This window comes from Podarcis liolepis (genome assembly GCF_965112155.1).
Source record: "Podarcis liolepis genome assembly, chromosome: 4".
Taxonomy (NCBI): domain Eukaryota; kingdom Metazoa; phylum Chordata; class Lepidosauria; order Squamata; family Lacertidae; genus Podarcis; species Podarcis liolepis.
The window spans coordinates 38121739-38139764 of NC_139558.1; the positions used below are offsets into that span (position 1 = coordinate 38121739).

The window sequence follows — 18026 nt, forward strand, 5'->3', positions numbered from 1 at the left end:
CACACAATCCTGATGTTGTGACCCGCCAACACGCATACTCACCCAACATCCACATAGTAGTAGCTGCCATGCTCCCCTAAGGTGAGTAGTGTTGTCCTGAAAGATCTCCTGGGAGCAATCTGGAGCAGTTGGAGTATGCAAAGCGACTCTTGGTATACAGATAAATGTGGTACAACGAGCATCTCCCTATTTCTATCTGGAAAATATGTGGAAGGCATGCTTCTGCCTACCTAGACTTCTGCTGTCTTCTTTATGAAGTCCATTTCTTTCCTACTCTTTCTTCCCTAGATCATATTGGCTGCCCTCTGTGATGGTAGAGAAGCTTGGCCAATATCTGCTGGAGTGTCACCATCACTACTGCAACCAAATGCTTTAGCACATATGTTGGAGTGCTTTGGCAAATAAGAAACTGAATGCAGCTAAATCTATTGCTGCTTCTTGCTTCTTCCTAAATCCAAATGTCAACCAGAAAGACAGAGAGCAAAGTTTACCTTCAGCAATGTGAGACTCCCCAGAGGGGAATTCATAATTAGGCTCCGTTTTCTTCTTCTTCTTAACAATGTCTGCAAAGAGATTCATTCACAGCTTGCATTGTATACAGATGGCAAGTACAGAACAAGCTTCAAGTGTCTAACAGCATTAAGATATACAAAGCTAATAGGGCAGTGTAGTGCAAGGCAGAGATGCAACAGTGCCGGCACCTTTGTGAACAGAAGGGCAAATTAAGGGAGGGAATCACAAAAGCTGGCCACAGTTTCTTCACCAGAGTTACACATTGATGGTATGTAAACTAGCAGCAAGATTCCATAAATTGTATAAATATTGGATAAGTTGTTTGCATATTCAAAGCAGAATCTTATTTCTGGATATACACCCAACAAATATGTATTACACAGCGATTGCAACAATAAATATTCAACCTGCTTCCCCATCTCTGTATTACCTTGTAATACTGTGGGTATCCTCATCGGTGAACATCCCCTGTGGGTGTTTTCTGTTGCATATTGATAGTCAGTTTGGGTGCCACTGTGTATTAGGCCACATATAAGACCACATATTAGACCTATGGAGGACTGCTCAGTGCATGCTGCTTGCTTTGAGATAAATAAGGATCGTAACAGATGGCCTCCTAAATAAATAACTGTGATGTGCAGAGGATGCCTTCATTATGTCAGTAGGCTCAGTGTTGTCGTGACTTAACAAGAAATTAATGTAAGATCTTCTTGAATTCACCTTTCTCACCATAACCAGGTATGATAGAGTTGTAGTCCACCTGGAGGCTAATAGGTTCCCCATCCCTGCTCTAATATGCAAGGAGCCATGACACATTCATGGAAACACAGGAACAGCCAGTACTTTCTCCATTGATTCTTATACAGAATTATACAGGCTGGAGGCAGAGGAAGCTTTGCTAAACTGATTTCTTCTGTTTATCAGCGATTTGCATGCAAAGATGCTGACGTTTATGATTTAGAAACCTGAAAAGCAACCACCGAGGAAAGGGTTGTATCTTCCAGAGGTTTGTGTTGTAGTTGGGGTTTCTGTTCCTTGACAGGTTCTAATCATGGAAGAAATGGACAACCTAAGCTGGGAAGGTCATGTCTTTGGGGACAAATCTTAAGAACAACTAATTTTGACTTATGTGTAGGGGAGCCTTTATGTGCCTTCTCAAGAGGACAGTGAGGGGAAGAGTGGTGTAAACTTTGGCCTGCTAAAACACTGCCAGTTTACAAGAAATTGTGCTGAATCACAGAACTGTGGAGTTGGAAGGGACCCCAAGGGTCATTGATTCCATCTCCCTGCAATGCAGGATGGTCTAGTAGATTATACATGACAGATGGCCATCCATCCTCAGCTTAAAAACCATAAAAACCTCCAAGGAAGGAGAGTCCACCACCTCTCACAGGAGTCTGTTCCACTTTCCAACATCTCTTACTGTCAGAAAGTTCCTCCTGGTCGGAATCTCCTTTCTTGTCACTTGAAGCCATTGGTCTAGTTGCAGAAAAGGAGATCCATGATACTGGTTCTGCTATTGGAGCCAGTGTCTCCCTTGAGAAAAGTCTCAGTGAGCTGCCTCTGTGTTGCAATTATCCTGCCGTCTTCCAATCTCATAAGGAGATTGCCATACTCAAGGGCATTTCTTCACTGTACTTTCCTTTCAAAAGCACTGTCCATCTTCCCCCCTGTAATTCCTCTTGATTCTTCAAGAGATACTTCAGAGTAGATAAAACCGCAAAGCTTTCCACTGAGGTGGGGGGGGGGGAGAATCAGTACTAGAGCTTATGTGCATCAAATAGCATTGAAGAAGAAATAATTTTAGTATGTGCTTCTCATCAACTTCCAGTGCTATGGTGCATTGAAAAACTGTACCGGCCATAATTCCAAGCCCTGGTATTTTAACTTTTCTTGGTATATCTTTCCCCCTTCCATATGCACAAGACTGAACTCATCTGTATATATCAGGGATGAGGAAAATGCCTTCCAGATGTTGTTGGACTCCAGGACTCCAACAGTTCCAGTGGTCAGGGATGCTAGAAATTTCAGTCCTACAACATCTTAGGGGCCAGAGGTTCCTCATCTTTGGCACATATTCATCTTTCCCCTCTACTTCAAGTGCATACATCTGAATATGTTAAGTTTTTGTTTACAGCAGCTGATGCCTCAACACATTTTTAGGTAGAAAGTTCTTGCATGAAAATGAAGTACAGTGGTGCCCCGCAAGACGAATGCCTCGCAAGACAGAAAACTCGCTAGACGAAAGAGTTTTCCGTTTTGGAGGTGCTTCGCAAAACGAATCTCCTATGGGCTTGCTTCGCAAGACGAACATGTCTTGCGAGTTCTTGCGGGGTTTTTTTCCTTCCCTCCCCCTTTTCTAAGCCGCTAAGCCGCTTATCAGCTGATCCGATAAGCTGATAAGCCGCTAAAAGCCGCTAATAGTCGCTAATAGCGCTAATCCTCTAATCTGTCAATGGGCTTGCTTCGCAAGACGAAAAAACCACTAGACGAAGAGAATCACAGAATGGATTCTTTTCGTCTTGCGAGGCACCACTGTATTTAAACGTCAGTAGTTCTTTTGTATCAGTACTGGGCTTAAGGAATTTTGCCTTTCTTATTCTTAGCATGCAAATAGAGGTGCCATTTAGAAAGGCAGCCTTTCCTCCCATTTCCTCATCCTGTCACTGTGTCATAGTCTTAGGTCTGTGGGCGGTTATTTCCCAGGAGCGCCCCAATCTCTAGGCAGTTCCACAAACTAAGTGCATAATGATAGTAAGGATTTAAATGGGCCAACAAAATAGCTCAGTTGGTCAGAACATGGTCTGATAATGTCAAGGTTGCAGGTTCGATCTCCATATGGGGAAGCTGCATTTTCCTACACTACGGGGGTTGCACCAGATGATCATCAGGAGCCCTTTCAAATCTATTGTTCATTGATTCGACACACAATGAATCCTAAATGCAGGTAGGTAGCTGTGTTGGTCTGCCATAGTCAAAACAAAGTAAAAAAATACCTTCCAGTAGCACCTTAGAGACCAGTTAAGTTTGTTATTGGTATGAGCTTTTGTGTGCATGCACACTTCTTCAAATACCATGGACTTCCATTTCATGCGGCTCAATGTGGTGCCTTCCATAGTTTTAGTTACAGGTAGGTAGCCGTGTTGGTCTGCCGTAGTCGAAACAAAATAAAAAAATTCCTTCCAGTAGCACCTTAGAAACCAAAGCTCATACCAATAAGAAACTTAGTTGGTCTCTAAGGTGCTACTGGAAGGAATCATAAATGCATTAATCATTTTGCCCACAAAGAAAACTGTGCACTTTGCACTTAAGCACTGTGTTAAGAAGACTAATGTAGTTATTGTTCAATTGTTTATTACAATAACAGAGCAGGGCTTTCGTAGCATTATATCAGAATCTGGACAAACTGTGGTTACTCTTACCTGTGGTTGAAGGAAGCCAACTTCAAACCATGGTTTATATGAAGCTAGCTTGTATCAACAGAATCTAGTTTAAACTAGTTATAGTTTAGCACTATGTACAAACCCTAAGCTAATGTGAACTGAAGATTGCAGCAAAACATTCTGACCTCCCACTTAGAGCTGCCCCAGAGGTGGAGAGAGTAGGTGTGAGTGCAAGAATCTGAAGCTCATTCACAATCCATTAAGGTTAGATCATTGTTTATCATTAACTCAGAATGAGGCCATAGAGTAACTTGGCCTATGGGCACCTTTCTAAATTGCACCCGCTCTACCTTTGTGCCAACATCTTTGGATAGATATTGTTGTGAGAAGGGTCAGTGGTTAGATGATCTGGGCTTGCAGCAGAATGTTGGACTCTGTGGTGTTTTCTTCCTCCAGTCCAATCTTTGAATGTATCTATTTTTCTAGGTGTATTTTTGAGTGTATGACATTTCTTCCTTGGATAATAATGTAAAAGTGAAACATTCTCCAAGCCATCCCAGAGGCCTCTTTAGGTTCTATTGTGTCACAGTTCTTCACTCTAAAAACTAATGAAATTCGGGCACAAAGAGACTTTTCATGAAACAGCTCCTGCAGGTCTGCCACCTCGTCATAATTTAAGCAAATGTGAAGTAGGATTTAAAGAGACTGCAGGAATGATATTTTCTCCTTCAGCGCTTTGAGAAGGGATGTAAGTGGACTTTAACGCTTCCTGCTATTACTGACGTCAAACGTTTAAATAATCAACCCACTCCACTAATGTATCTACTAATTAATAGAACCATAATTTAGTAGAATGTGCTCCAGTTTGAGATATTTAAATCATGGGCTAACTACTCAAAGGAAAATCTCAACGTCACAACTTGTTTACTCAGTGAATTGTGTCCTTCATGATGTGTGCCTTGCTCACATAGGGTGTGTGTGTGTGAGGAGGGGGAGAGAGATTTGCAACTTTTTTGTTTTCAGAATTTTTGCTGAAGAATAAGTGCTATTCAAGGATGGAATAACACAACTGCCACATCTAACACTTATTCCTTCAAATTTGCATTTGGTCTTATCTATATTCATTTTAAGTTTTATACTTTAGAACATAGCATTTGTAACTAAAAAAGTGTTAATTAATAAAAACAAGGAAAGAAAAACAAGATGAAAACAAAGAAAAGACGGGGTGAGCATTTTATGTTAGTATCATATATATTCATAAATATATCCTTGATGGTCCCCACCACCACTACCACCATAATATGGAAAAATGCAAAGCTGTCATTGAACAGCTCTCAATGGACAATTTGTTATACTGCATCACAATCCTGAATTTGCATGAAGTCAGGATGGGATAAGGGAGCAAAAGGGAAGGCAGACTGCACACCACTAGTGGTAATGGTATAGGAGTGAGGAGGGAGAGTCATAGAGGGGGAAAGTGCTGGTTTAAAACAATGGCAGAAGTTTAATTAAAACGGGTGGAGGAAATTGAAAAGAAAGTGGCAGCTTTAAACATCAGTAGATGTTCGACTAAAGGAGGGATTGGGGAAATTGAGCAGAAATAAGTGGCAATTTAAAACAATGACAGAGGTTTGAGCAGAGTGAACAGGGGAAGACACTGAGGGGGAAGAGGTTTGAGTACAGCAATATGGAAGTTATGAAAAGCTCTGTTGCATGAGCTTTTTGGTTCTAGCTTCTGTGTTGAACCCATTTCTGCTATTTTTCCTTGCTGAAACTGGTTTTTTGTGTGTGTTTTGTTGGGCTATCTGCCTTCTACCCTACTAGTTTCAACAAACACCAGCTACCACTGGCCACAGCTTTTCCTATATGTTTTTCCCCATGCAGGATAGTCTCTTTTCTCTCCCGTGTTGGGCAAAACTATAGTCCTCTTTACTTCAGCAGGTAGAATCATAGAATCATAGAGTTGGAATAGACCACAAGGGCCATCGAGTCCAACCCCCTGCCAAGCAGGAAACACCATCAGAGCACTCCTGGCATATGGTTGTCAAGCCTCTGCTTAAAGCCCTCCAAAGAAGGAGACTCCACCACACTCCTTGGCAGCAAATTCCACTGTCGAACAGCTCTTACTGTCAGGAAGTTCTTCCTAATGTTTAGGTGGAATCTTCTTTCTTGTAGTTTGGATCCATTGCTCCATGTCCGCTTCTCTGGAGCAGCAGAAAACAACCTTTCTCCCTCCTCTATATGACATCCTTTTATATATTTGAACATGGCTATCATATCACCCCTTAACCTCCTCTTCTCCAGGCTAAACATGCCCAGCTCCCTTAGCCGTTCCTCATAAGGCATCGATTCCAGGCCTTTGACCATTTTGGTTGCCCTCCTCTGGACACGTTCCAGTTTGTCAGTGTCCTTCTTGAACTGTGGTGCCCAGAACTGGACACAGTACTCCAGGTGAGGTCTGACCAGAGCAGAATACAGTGGCACTATTACTTCCCTTGATCTAGATGCTATACTCCTATTGATGCAGCCCAGAATTGCATTGGCTTTTTTAGCTGCCGCATCACACTGTTGGCTCATGTCAAGTTTGTGGTCAACCAAGACTCCTAGATCCTTTTCACATGTACTGCTCTCAAGCCAGGTGTCACCCATCTTGTATTTGTGCCTCTCATTTTTTTTGCCCAAGTGCAATACTTTACATTTCTCCCTGTTAAAGTTCATCTTGTTTGTTTTGGCCCAGTTCTCTAATCTGTGAAGGTTGTTTTGAAGTGTGATCCTGTCCTCTGGAGTGTTAGCCACCCCTCCCAGTTTGGTGTTATCTGCAAATTTGATCAGGATGCCCTTGAGTCCATCATCCAAGTCGTTGATAAAGACCGGGCCCAAGACAGAACCCTGTGGCACCCCACTAGTCACTCTTCTCCAGGATGAAGAGGAACCATTGATGAGCACCCTTTGGGTTCGGTCAGTCAGCCAGTTACAAAGCCAGGTAGAAGTGAAGTACCAGGCTTTGGAGAGAAGCTTCTGGGTTGGACCCACTTCAAACCTATTTTGACATCTTCATAGTGACAGGAAGAGTGTGTGACTGTACTTTTTCAGGAAGCAATTCCTTTGTGATTTGAAATGTGACAATTTCTCTTAGACTGCAAACAATCCATGCCCACTCCCCTGGGGGCAAGCCCAACTGAAGTCAGTAGGAATTACTTCTTAGTAACCTGTATAGATTTTGCTATCGCTGACAGAGAGCTTCCTTAACTATTTATTCTTGAGAAAGAGCCATATGAAGAAAAATACATTAAAATCTACACAATTGTAAATGTTGTAAAATGACTTTATTTTTATTTTTAAGTGAACATAAAACATTTACAATAGGACTATGAATATTGTTACTGATAATGGATCACAGCCACGTAAGTAAGAGTTGTAAAAGCACTTAAAGGGCATTCCTATTTAGTGTGTGTGTGTGTGTGTGTGTTTGTAATGCATTTATCACAGAGGCTCATGTATTACATTTCTATAATGTTGCTCATTCCACCTGTCACCTCTCAATACTTCTGAGCTCATTGTATATAGTATCATCATAAAAACACCCATTAGATTTATTTTCACTTACAAGACGCAGACATTGTCTTATTTGTCCTTCGTTCATCCATCCCAGTGTTCACAGAGGAAACAGAGAGGCAAGTTCTATCTTATTTTCATGACACCTATTTCTGAAGAGCAACAAAATGTGCAGTTTTGAATGTCGTCACATGTCAAATACAGATGAGAAATGATTGCTTCTAAAAATAACTTGTCATTTTATCAGGTTTTTTTTTTAATTCTTCACTCTACTGCATCATAACCAGTTCACTTGCTTCTTTCTTGTGTTACTGGGGCCATTGGTAAAACAAATATAGAAGCCAATAAATTCCCCTTTGATTGTTTTTCATGAAATACTGAGGTCTGGAACAGGTCATACTTCACCAATATATTCTTTCCGCATCTGTAACATATCTAGAATGTAGAGATGTGGCAGAAATTTGTGTCAGTTTGTACCTCAGGGTAAATCTGCCTAATTCACACTTTCTGAAACAATAGTCCTCATGAATATTCACCAGCATTTTAGCACAAAATTGTGCTAAAATGCTGATGAATGTTCATAAGGACTTAGAAAAGAATAAGCTATGCAAATGTGGAGAACTGAATTTAAGATTCGAAGAATGAGAACAAAGAGAAACCAAAACTGACAGTTTCTCCCATCCCTACTAGTATGTTATGGCCAAGCCAATACAGTGGCTCAGGTTACATATGCTTCAGGTTACATACGCTTAAGGTTACATACGCTTCAGGTTACATATGCTTCAGGTTACAGACTCCGCTGACCCAGAAATATTGCTTCAGGTTAAGAACTTTGCTTCAGGATGAGAACAGAAAAATTGTGCTCTGGCTGCGCGGCAGCAGCAGGAGGCTCCATTAGCTAAAGTGGTGCTTCAGGTTAAGAACAGTTTCAGGTTAAGTACGGACCTCCAGAACAAATTAAGTACTTAACCCAAGGTACCACTGTATTGGCAACAGCATTGCTGCTAAGGAGATGTAATGATCTCCGTTCAGGGAAGGAATTCAATCCTACACCTTTTCCTCAGCACCTGGATTATTATTTGTTATTTATCGTATTTATTCATCACCTTTTCCACAAAGTAACCCAAAGTGACTTACACAATAGTATAAACATTAAAACCAATTATAAGAAACCAGAGCAGAATAAAAACCTACATAAATAGGTAAATTCCATACATATAAATGACAGGTCTAATGCATACAAACCTGAATTTGACTGAACACTAATGGGAGCAAGATACACTTCCAAATATCAAATCTGCCTGATCAATTCTAGAGAAGTGATCCATCTAGCTCTTGTGGAACCATATCAACCAGCTACAGAGTGTTTCACTATATATATATATATATATATATATATATATATATATGAATGAAAAAGCTGGTGTTTTTGTTTTTGTTTTTGTTTTTTTAAAAAAATAAAATCTATGGTAAGATAAGTGTTACCGGTCTCCACCAGAGATGCATAGTTCCACAAAACAAGGAAATGGGTGAAGAGAGAGGAATGTAACAAGTCTATGTGACAAGGAACTGCCTGGCAGAATAAAAAGTGAAATAGCTATTAGGTCTGCACTCTTCTGTGAGGAAGAACGCTGGGCTCTGAAGTTGGATGGGAACTGGCTTGAAATGGAGTGCAAATGGAAAGGTCATGATGAATCCTGAGAAGTCTGAAGATGCACTACGTTTAAGCTGAAACAATTAATAGAATTGTGAATGTAGCGGTGAATGCAGGGGGAAAAAGGGAAGGATCTGTTGGGAAACTGCCAGGGAGATAGTGTCCATCATGAGCCCCCAAGCCGGAGTTCTGGACGTTCATCGGCCTCCCGTACTCACGCAGATCCAACAGTTAGGGACACGAAGCCTTAGAAATTCCTAGCCACATTCCAGGGCTTGGTGCACCCTCTTTATCAGCAGAAACACAGCCAAAAGCTTGCATCACAGAAGAGCATAATTTACAGACTTTATTTAGCGTTTAACAGAACAAAAGAAAACACGTCCATTCTGTCAGCGTGTCTGAGCCGACTGAAAACGAAAGGAAAAAAAACAGCAAGCATAAACATCCTGTGAATAGGACATGCGCAGACTCTGTTGCTTACAAAAGCCTGCTCCCTTTTAAGGTGGAACGGAAATATCCTAACATCCTCCCCCTTTCCGTGTAACCTGTTGTACCTGTGGTTCACCCAATTGCAACCTTTGTACATAAACCTTAAGTTGTTCTTTGTTAACAACCTTAGACAACAGATCAGCAGGAATTTCATTTCCTGCCATGTAGGACACCTGAATCAGTCCTTTCTGGATACACTCTCTTGCACGATGTAACTTAATCTGCAAGTACTTGGTTCTCTGCTTGCAACTCTCGGAGTTCAGCAAAGCCAAACACGATCTATTGTCTTGATACACTTGTATAGGACATTTTACAGACACTCTGATGTCCTTAAACAGTTGCATCAACCATTCACAATCCATGAGTGAAAATGACAGAGCATTGAGTTCTGCTTCACAGGAACTTAGGCTCACTGTTGTCTGCTTCTTGCACAACCAGTCAAACAGGCAGTGGTTGTACATGTAGCATACTCCAGAAGTGCTTGTCCCATCCGTGGTGTCACTTCCAAAACTTGCATCTGCAAAGATTTCAAGACCTCCAGTCTTCTGACTGGTGAACCTCAGCCTGTAGTGCATAGTCCCTTTCAAATAGCGGGCTATGCGCTTCAGAGCTTTCCAATCCTGAACCGTAGGATTGTTGGCATGTCTGCTAAGCAGATTACAGCTTACAGCTATGTCAGGTCTTGAACATCTGGCAATGAAATTCAGCTTGCCTAGAATGCATCTGTACAGCGTTGTGTCAGAAAACGCTTCAGCAGTACTGTCTACCTGGTAACCTGTCACCATCGGTGTGTCTGCTGGGTTTGCATCAACCAAATTCAACCTGGTTAACACATCAGCAATTTTCTGTGTTTGGTGTACCAGAAAATTACCTGCTTGGTCCCTCTCCACCTGCAGAGAAAGATAGTTGGATACCTCACCAAGATCCTTCATGTCAAAGTGCTCCTTCAGCTGAGCTAGGGTGCTTTGATAAAAAGCCTGATTCTTCCAAAACATCAGAAGATCATCAACAAAACATAAACAATACAGTTTGTTTTGCCCCTCCTCCTTGACAAACACACATGGATCAGCTTTGCCCTGGTGAAAACCTAGAGAAAGCAATGTCTCAGTGAGTTTTGTGTTCCAACACCTGGCACTCTGCTTAAGACCATATAAGGATTTCCGCAGTTTACAGACCATACCCTTCTGTATCTCCATCCCATCAGGTGGAAGCATGAACAGCTGTTCATTCAAAATCCCATACAAAAAAGCTGTATTAATGTCGTGGTGGGAAACATGCAGTTTCTCCTCCGCAGCGACCTTGAGCATCAGCCGAATGCTCTCATATTTGACTGTGGGTGAGTAGGTCTCGTGGTAATCCTGTCCTGGTACCTGTGAAAAACCTCTGGCAACCAATCTGGCTTTGTGTCTGACTACCTTGCCATTCTGGTCTGTCTTGGCCTTGAAGACCCATTTGCTGCCAACCAGTCTCATTCCTGGGACTACCGGTACCAGTTCCCAAGTTTGGTTCCTGTTCAAGGAATCAACTTCAGCCTTCATGGCATTAAGCCAAGGCTCAGCATCTTTAGAGGTTAACTCCTGAACCTCTTTGAAGCTTGAAGGTTCCCATACCTTCTCTGAGCTACTAAGAACAGCTGTTGCTGTCTTAGCAAACTCATCAGCATACCTCTTTGGAGGTCTGCCCTTGGTCGCCCTTTCAGATCTGCGTACTAGACGCAAGTCTTCTGGACTCATCTCCTCTTTCTTAGGAGAAAAATGACCAATGGTGAACAGTGGTTCTTCCAGTTCATTGTCAGACGCATCAGATGGTCTGACTGAGGCCTGTGCGCTCTTGTAGTCTGCTGTGTCATCACTGTCACTGACATCAGCAGCAGCAGCAGCGCCGCCCACTGAACTGGAATCCGAACTCTGATCATCATCATCATCATCATCCTCATCCTCATCATCAGCAGCTCTCTCATCTTTAGCTGCTTGCTTGACATCACCTTCATCCTCCTCTGGGTAACTCTGGAAAATTCCCACATTTTCCCCCCACTTAGGATTGTATTCAACACTCCTTGTGAACTTTATGGATTTAGAGTCAGTCATCCATACCCTGTATGCACCTTTTTCGTACCCCATGAACAAACCATGTGCCCCACGCTTCCCAAGCTTGTTGGTTTGTTGTGTGCGTACCCACATGTCCGAACCAAAGATTCTCATGTGTTTGGTGTTGGGTTTCTTGCCAAACATCTTCTCATAGGGGGTACAACCAATGGGTGATGACAATCTGCGATTAACGGTGTAAACCAAATTCCCCAAAGCTTCCCCCCAAAACTTATCAGGGAGATTGGCATCATGCAACAAGGTCTTGATTCCTTGCAGCAACGTTTGATTTGCTCTCTCCGCAAGCCCATTCATCCATGGCGATCTGGGCGTTGACATGTCATGCTGGATTCCCTTCTCAGTCAGGAAAGCTTCAAACTGCTGAGAAGTAAACTCCCCGCCCCGATCAGTAAAAAAACAAGAAATACGTTTACCGTGCACATTCTCCAACCAAGCACAGAATGCCTTAAACTTTGGAAACGCTTGCGATTTCTGTTCGAGCAAATACACATGAATGTACCTGGAAAAAGAATCAATCAGAATCATGAAGTACCTTGCTCCTCCTATAGAGGGCGCAAGTGGCCCAACCAGGTCCGCATGCACTAGCTGGTAGGGCTTGGAAGCCTGCCTGCTAGACTCCTTGCCTTTTGGAGCAACCTTCACCTTGTTCTCTGCACAAGATACACATTTCATGTGAAATTTACAAGGTTTGATGTTCAAACCTTCAACCACCTCTGGCATCTTGGCCAGTGCCTTCCAAGAGAGGTGACAAAACCTTCGATGCGCATCATGAATGCAACCTGCATGAAGAACTTTGTTAGTTTGTGCAACACAACACGAATCAGCATTATTCACAGCAACAGTGTCATCATAAGTTATATGGAACAAACCATCCATAAACTTTGCATGCAAATAGTCCTCTTTGCCTTTACTGATGACACAGACGCTCCTCTTGAAGGAAATCTGAAAACCACGCCCAGTAAGCTGCGGGACACTCAACAAGTTGCTTGCAGCGCCTGGAACATATAGTACACCACTGATGGTTGTGTGCAAACTTGCAAGTTTCACAGTCCCTTCTCCTGCAATTTGCAACGTCCTTCCATCAGCCAGGTGGATCTCACCTTCCTGTGGCTTGAAGGAGATAAAGAGATGCCTGTCCTTGGAAACGTGGCGGCTGGCACCTGAGTCCACAATAAACCTGCCTTTGGCAGTTGGAGCAGTCTTTACAGCAAGCAAACCCTTGTTTTCCAGCGGTTTGGGCTTTTGCAGCTTGCCCCCCTGCTGCTCCTGGCCAGCAGACGTGCCTTTAGCCTTTGGTGAAGCTGTGCCAGCAAACATCGCTTTGTTTTTCCCTGGCGCGGGCTCTTCACCCTCCCTCTGCTCCTGGCCATCTGTAGGTGTCTGCCTGTGGCTCTGTTTACCTTTGCCTTTCCGGCCTCTGCAAAGGCGATGACCTTGGTTCTCACGAGAACCAGAGCTCTCAGCTGCCGACTCCTTGGCTCCCCCTGGAGGCTGGAATGCTGCCTGGGACGACGTGACGGTCAGCTCCCCCTGCAGCTTGCAACCGGTGCCCTCAGCATCCCTGCACTCAATCGCATTCTGGGAAACAGCTAGGACCTCCGATGCAGTCAAACTCTGGGCTGGGATTATTGGCTTGTGAACTTTTTTTAAAGCAGTCCACATTGCACGTGCAGTGGTGTTGCCAGCCAGCGTCTTAATTTCCTCAAGAGATACGGATAGGACTATTATGTCAATCGCTCTCGAATCAGCTGATCTCCATTTCTCTGTCAGAGGAACTGGGGGGGTTTCAGAAACAACATGCCACACCCCAAACTGACGCAGTAAACTCTCACACCATTTTGCCCAGGGTTCATAATTCTGCCCATCCAACTTAGGACACGGAGCAGTTTCTGAGGTCTGTAAGAGATCCATCTCAGCCTTTTACTTGAGCCGCGAGTCTATTTTAACTTGAAAGACTCCTTATCTTGGCAGCCATTAATCACGAAGCCTTTTTGGCTCGGCTCCCAGGCCAATTAATCTGCCGGAGATCAAAGAGGTAAAACAGAAAAGCCAAATGCCTCCCTTTTTTTCTTTCGCTTTTCCCACCATACCTCTTTAACGCAGTCTGTTGCAGCTTTACTCTCCTGTAGGTGCCGTGAATCTGGGCCCGAAACCTTGTTGTTGGGAAACTGCCAGGGAGATAGTGTCCATCATGAGCCCCCAAGCCGGAGTTCTGGACGTTCATCGGCCTCCCGTACTCACGCAGATCCAACAGTTAGGGACACGAAGCCTTAGAAATTCCTAGCCACATTCCAGGGCTTGGTGCACCCTCTTTATCAGCAGAAACACAGCCAAAAGCTTGCATCACAGAAGAGCATAATTTACAGACTTTATTTAGCGTTTAACAGAACAAAAGAAAACACGTCCATTCTGTCAGCGTGTCTGAGCCGACTGAAAACGAAAGGAAAAAAAACAGCAAGCATAAACATCCTGTGAATAGGACATGCGCAGACTCTGTTGCTTACAAAAGCCTGCTCCCTTTTAAGGTGGAACGGAAATATCCTAACAGGATCTTGTCTGGGCATGCAAAAAGATACACACACAATGAAATACTATATACAGCCATACTTTGGAAGTCGAACAGCCTACTTCTTGAACGTTTTGGCTCCCGAACAATTGAAACCCGGAAGTGACTGTTCAGGTTTTTGAACGTTCTTTAGGAAGCCGAACATCTGATGGGGCTTCTGCACCTTCTGATTGGCTGCAGGAGCTTTCTGCAGCCAATCAGAAACCACATTTTGGTATTCAAAGGTTTTGGAAGTCGAATGAACTTCCGGAGTGGATTCCGTTCGACTTCCAAGGTACGACTGTATATCTATTTAAAAGTAAGTCTCATTGTGTTCCATGGGGATTATTCCCAAGTAATAGGGTTGTAGCCTAAACATAGATTACAGGAAAGACTAAAAATTAAATAGATTTGATTCCCTCCCCCCATGTATTAGAAGTAACCATTGGCTGGAAAGAGCAAGTGCATAAAAAGGCTGCTCTCTCCATCAGATATATAACATAATATCTTTATTTTCTGGCTACATGTTGTAGTGCCTAGAATGCAGGCTTTATAGCAAGGTTCAAATGTCTTCTTAGATATCTAGCACTTATTTACTTCATGGGATATCTTTTTGGCTATTTTATTTCTAATCAGCTTATTACAAAAGCATTCATCTACATTCTTCATCTTAAACATTGAAATCTAAAATATGGAGCTTTATCCCAAACCAGACACCAGATACTGAATCCACACATCTCCAAATTTCCTGAGATTTTATTACCTCTTTCAGGATACTAGAATCCAGGGTCATCCAATGACGCTGAATGTTGAAAGACTCAGGACTGACAAAAGAAGGTAGTGCATGGTTAAACTATGGGATTCACTCAGTTGGTTACAGCGTGGTACTGATAGCACCAAGGCTGCAGGTTCAATCCCCATAAGGGACAGCTGCATATTCCTGCATTTTAGGGGGTTGGACTAGATTATCATTAGGCTCCCTTCCAACTCTGATTCCATGATTCTAAGATGTATTGATGTTATCAACTTAGATGGCTTTAAAAGTGGATTAGACAAATTCATTAATTTTCAGGTTTTCCATGGCTACTAGCGATGATGGTTATGTTCTTCCACTGACAGAGGGATTTGATAAGTTTTTATCATCCCCCCCTCCTTTTCCTTATATTTTTAAAGGGCAGATTCTCCATGCATTAGATCAATGGCACCTACGTGAGCAGACTCTTGTGTACTTCACATCTGATCATGGGGCACATGTGGAAGAAGTATCAGCCAACGGAGAAGTCCAGGGTGGTTACAATGGAATATATAAAGGTATGAGCCATTTACTGTTCTTACTATTGTGTTTTACAAGAGCTGGGGGGAAATGTACGATTATAACCTTCTTCTTCTTCTTTGGTGATCACTTGTAGCCGAGTAAGATTGTCTTCCATGAACACAGTCTTAATGGTGTGTCCATAGGTGACTGTGGAGGCCAATTTTGGATCCATATATCCTTCCACAGTGGGGACATGGGTTTCTGGGCAGGAGTTGATCGTGGTCAGGGTTTGCCAAACGTGCTTTCCTCTTAGCACATTTCTCCCTTTTGTCCTGAATTTGAGCATCTTCAAACTCCATGACACCTTTGGTAAAGGCTATTCTTCAGTTGGAGTGCTTGCAGGCCAGTGTTTCCCAATTGTCAGTGTTTATACTGCATTTTTTTAGATTTGCCTTGAGAGAGTCTTTAAAACTCTTTTGTTGGCCACGAGCATTACGCTTTCCATTTTTAAGTTTGGAATGGAGTAGTTGCTTCGGAAGACGATAATCAGGCATCCAAATAACATGACCAGTCCAACAAAGTTGATGTTGAAGAATCATTGCTTTGACACTGGATATCTTTGCTTCTTCCAGTATACTGGAAGTTCGCCTGCCTTCCCAAGTGACATGTAAAAATTTTTGGAGACACCGTTGGTGGAATTTTTCGAGGATTATAACCGTACTTGAATACTCTATGTTTTTTTCATGAAAGTGAATATACATTTAGTATAAGACTGTGAATTTTATTGCTTTTGGGATGTCACAGACATATAAGTAATGGTTGTAAAACTTGAAGAACATATATTAAGTATGTGCATTTAAGTAACGCATTTATCACTGATATTCAAGTGATAAATTTTATACAGTGTTGTTTATTTTAACCCAGCTTCTAGTAATCTTATGGTGTAGCTTCTATTAACATGCATAAAATCCTAAAAAGACACCCATTAGATTTACTTTCTCTCAGAATAAGCACATGCTCTCTTACAGTGTATTCCTAATGACCCCCCACTCAGAAATAAATCCTATTAAATTCAATGGGGCTTACAATCATATGAGTGGGGGTAGAAGTTTAGCTTTATTTGTTTGTATCTCACTTATCCATCCAAATCTCATTCTACAGGAAGGAAATAGTGATGCAAATTCTGCGTTATTTGGGGAAAATGCCTTGCCTAATGAGATTGGCTGCCCAAAGAACTGCAGTCTTGAACAGCCTTTTCCTAACTTCAGGCCCATAAATGTTGTTGGACTACAACTCCCATTATTCCTGACTACTGCCTCTACTGGCTAGGCATGATAGGAGTTATAGTCCAACAGGATCTGGAGACTCATGGTTGGGAAAGGCTTATCAAGATAATAGCATGAATTCGCATATAATGAAACAGACTCACATTGCAAAAAACATCATCAGTAACAAAAACTCTTGACTTGAGAGGACTGTAGCCATCCAATAGCCCATCAAGTCCAGCATCCTGTTCTCACAATGGCCAACCAGATAAATCTTGGGAAACCTGCAAGCAGGATTCAAGAAAAAGGGCACTCTCACCTCCTGTGATATCCAGCAATTGGTACTCAAAAGCATTACTGCCTCCAACCAGAGAAGCAGGACATAGTCATCATGCCTTTGATAGCCCTCTCCTCCATCTATTTTTCTAAAACTTTTTTAAGACAATCTAGGTTGATGGCAATCACTGCTTCCCATAGGAATGAGTTCCATACTTTAACTATGAAGTACAAGGGACGCGGGTGGCGCAGTGGGTTAAACCACTGAGCCTAGGACTTGCCGATCAGAAGGTCAGTGGTTCAAATCCCCGCGATGGGGTGAGCTCCTGTTGCTCAGTCCCTGCTCCTGCCAACCTAGCAGTTCGAAAGCACGTCAAAGTGCAAGTAGATAAATAGGTACCACTTCGGTGGGAAGGTAAACGGTGTTTCCGTGCGCTGCTCTGGTTCGCCAGAAGCGGCTTAGTCATGCTGGCCACATGACCTGGAAGCTGTACGCCGGCTCCCTCGGCCAATAAAGTGAGATGAGCGCCGCAACCCCAGAGTCGGTAACAACTGGACCTAATGGTCAGGGGTCCCTTTACCTTTACCTTACATAAAGAAGTACTTTCTTCCACCTGTCTTGAGTCTTCCAACATTCCACTTCCTTGGATGCCCACGAGCTCTAGTGTTATCCACCTCTATCCACCTTCTCCATGTCGGGCATAATTTTATTAACTTCTATTTTGTCAACTCTTCCTCTCTTTTTCTCGAACTAAAAAGTTCCAAACAGGGCAATCTTCATAGGGGAGTTGCTTCAGCACCTTGATAATTTTGACCACCCTTTTCTGAACATTTCCCAACTTATCCTTTTTGTAGCGACACAACCAGAACTGTATACAGCATGGCTATTTGATATTTAAGAAGCATACAAAAATCACAGTAAACCACACACGTTCATCCACTACTATAAATTCCCTTTTCACTTCTTACATTATTTTTTTACTGTA

General features: G+C 42.6%; 1 protein-coding gene across 4 annotated transcripts in view; it reads left to right on the top strand.

Moving 5' to 3' along the window:
• The window catches only part of STS (steroid sulfatase), a 119856-nt gene that overhangs the window by 62709 nt on the left and 39121 nt on the right, over positions 1–18026 (top strand). For all 4 annotated transcript variants that reach the window (XR_014525802.1, XM_083501972.1, XM_083501971.1 and 1 more), the window contains one exon: positions 15418–15555. Coding sequence is in view for 3 of the 4 variants with exons in the window: in XM_083501972.1 (XP_083358098.1) it covers positions 15418–15555 (138 nt within the window). In the remaining variant the exon portion in view is untranslated. The remainder of the gene's footprint in view (positions 1–15417; positions 15556–18026) is intronic.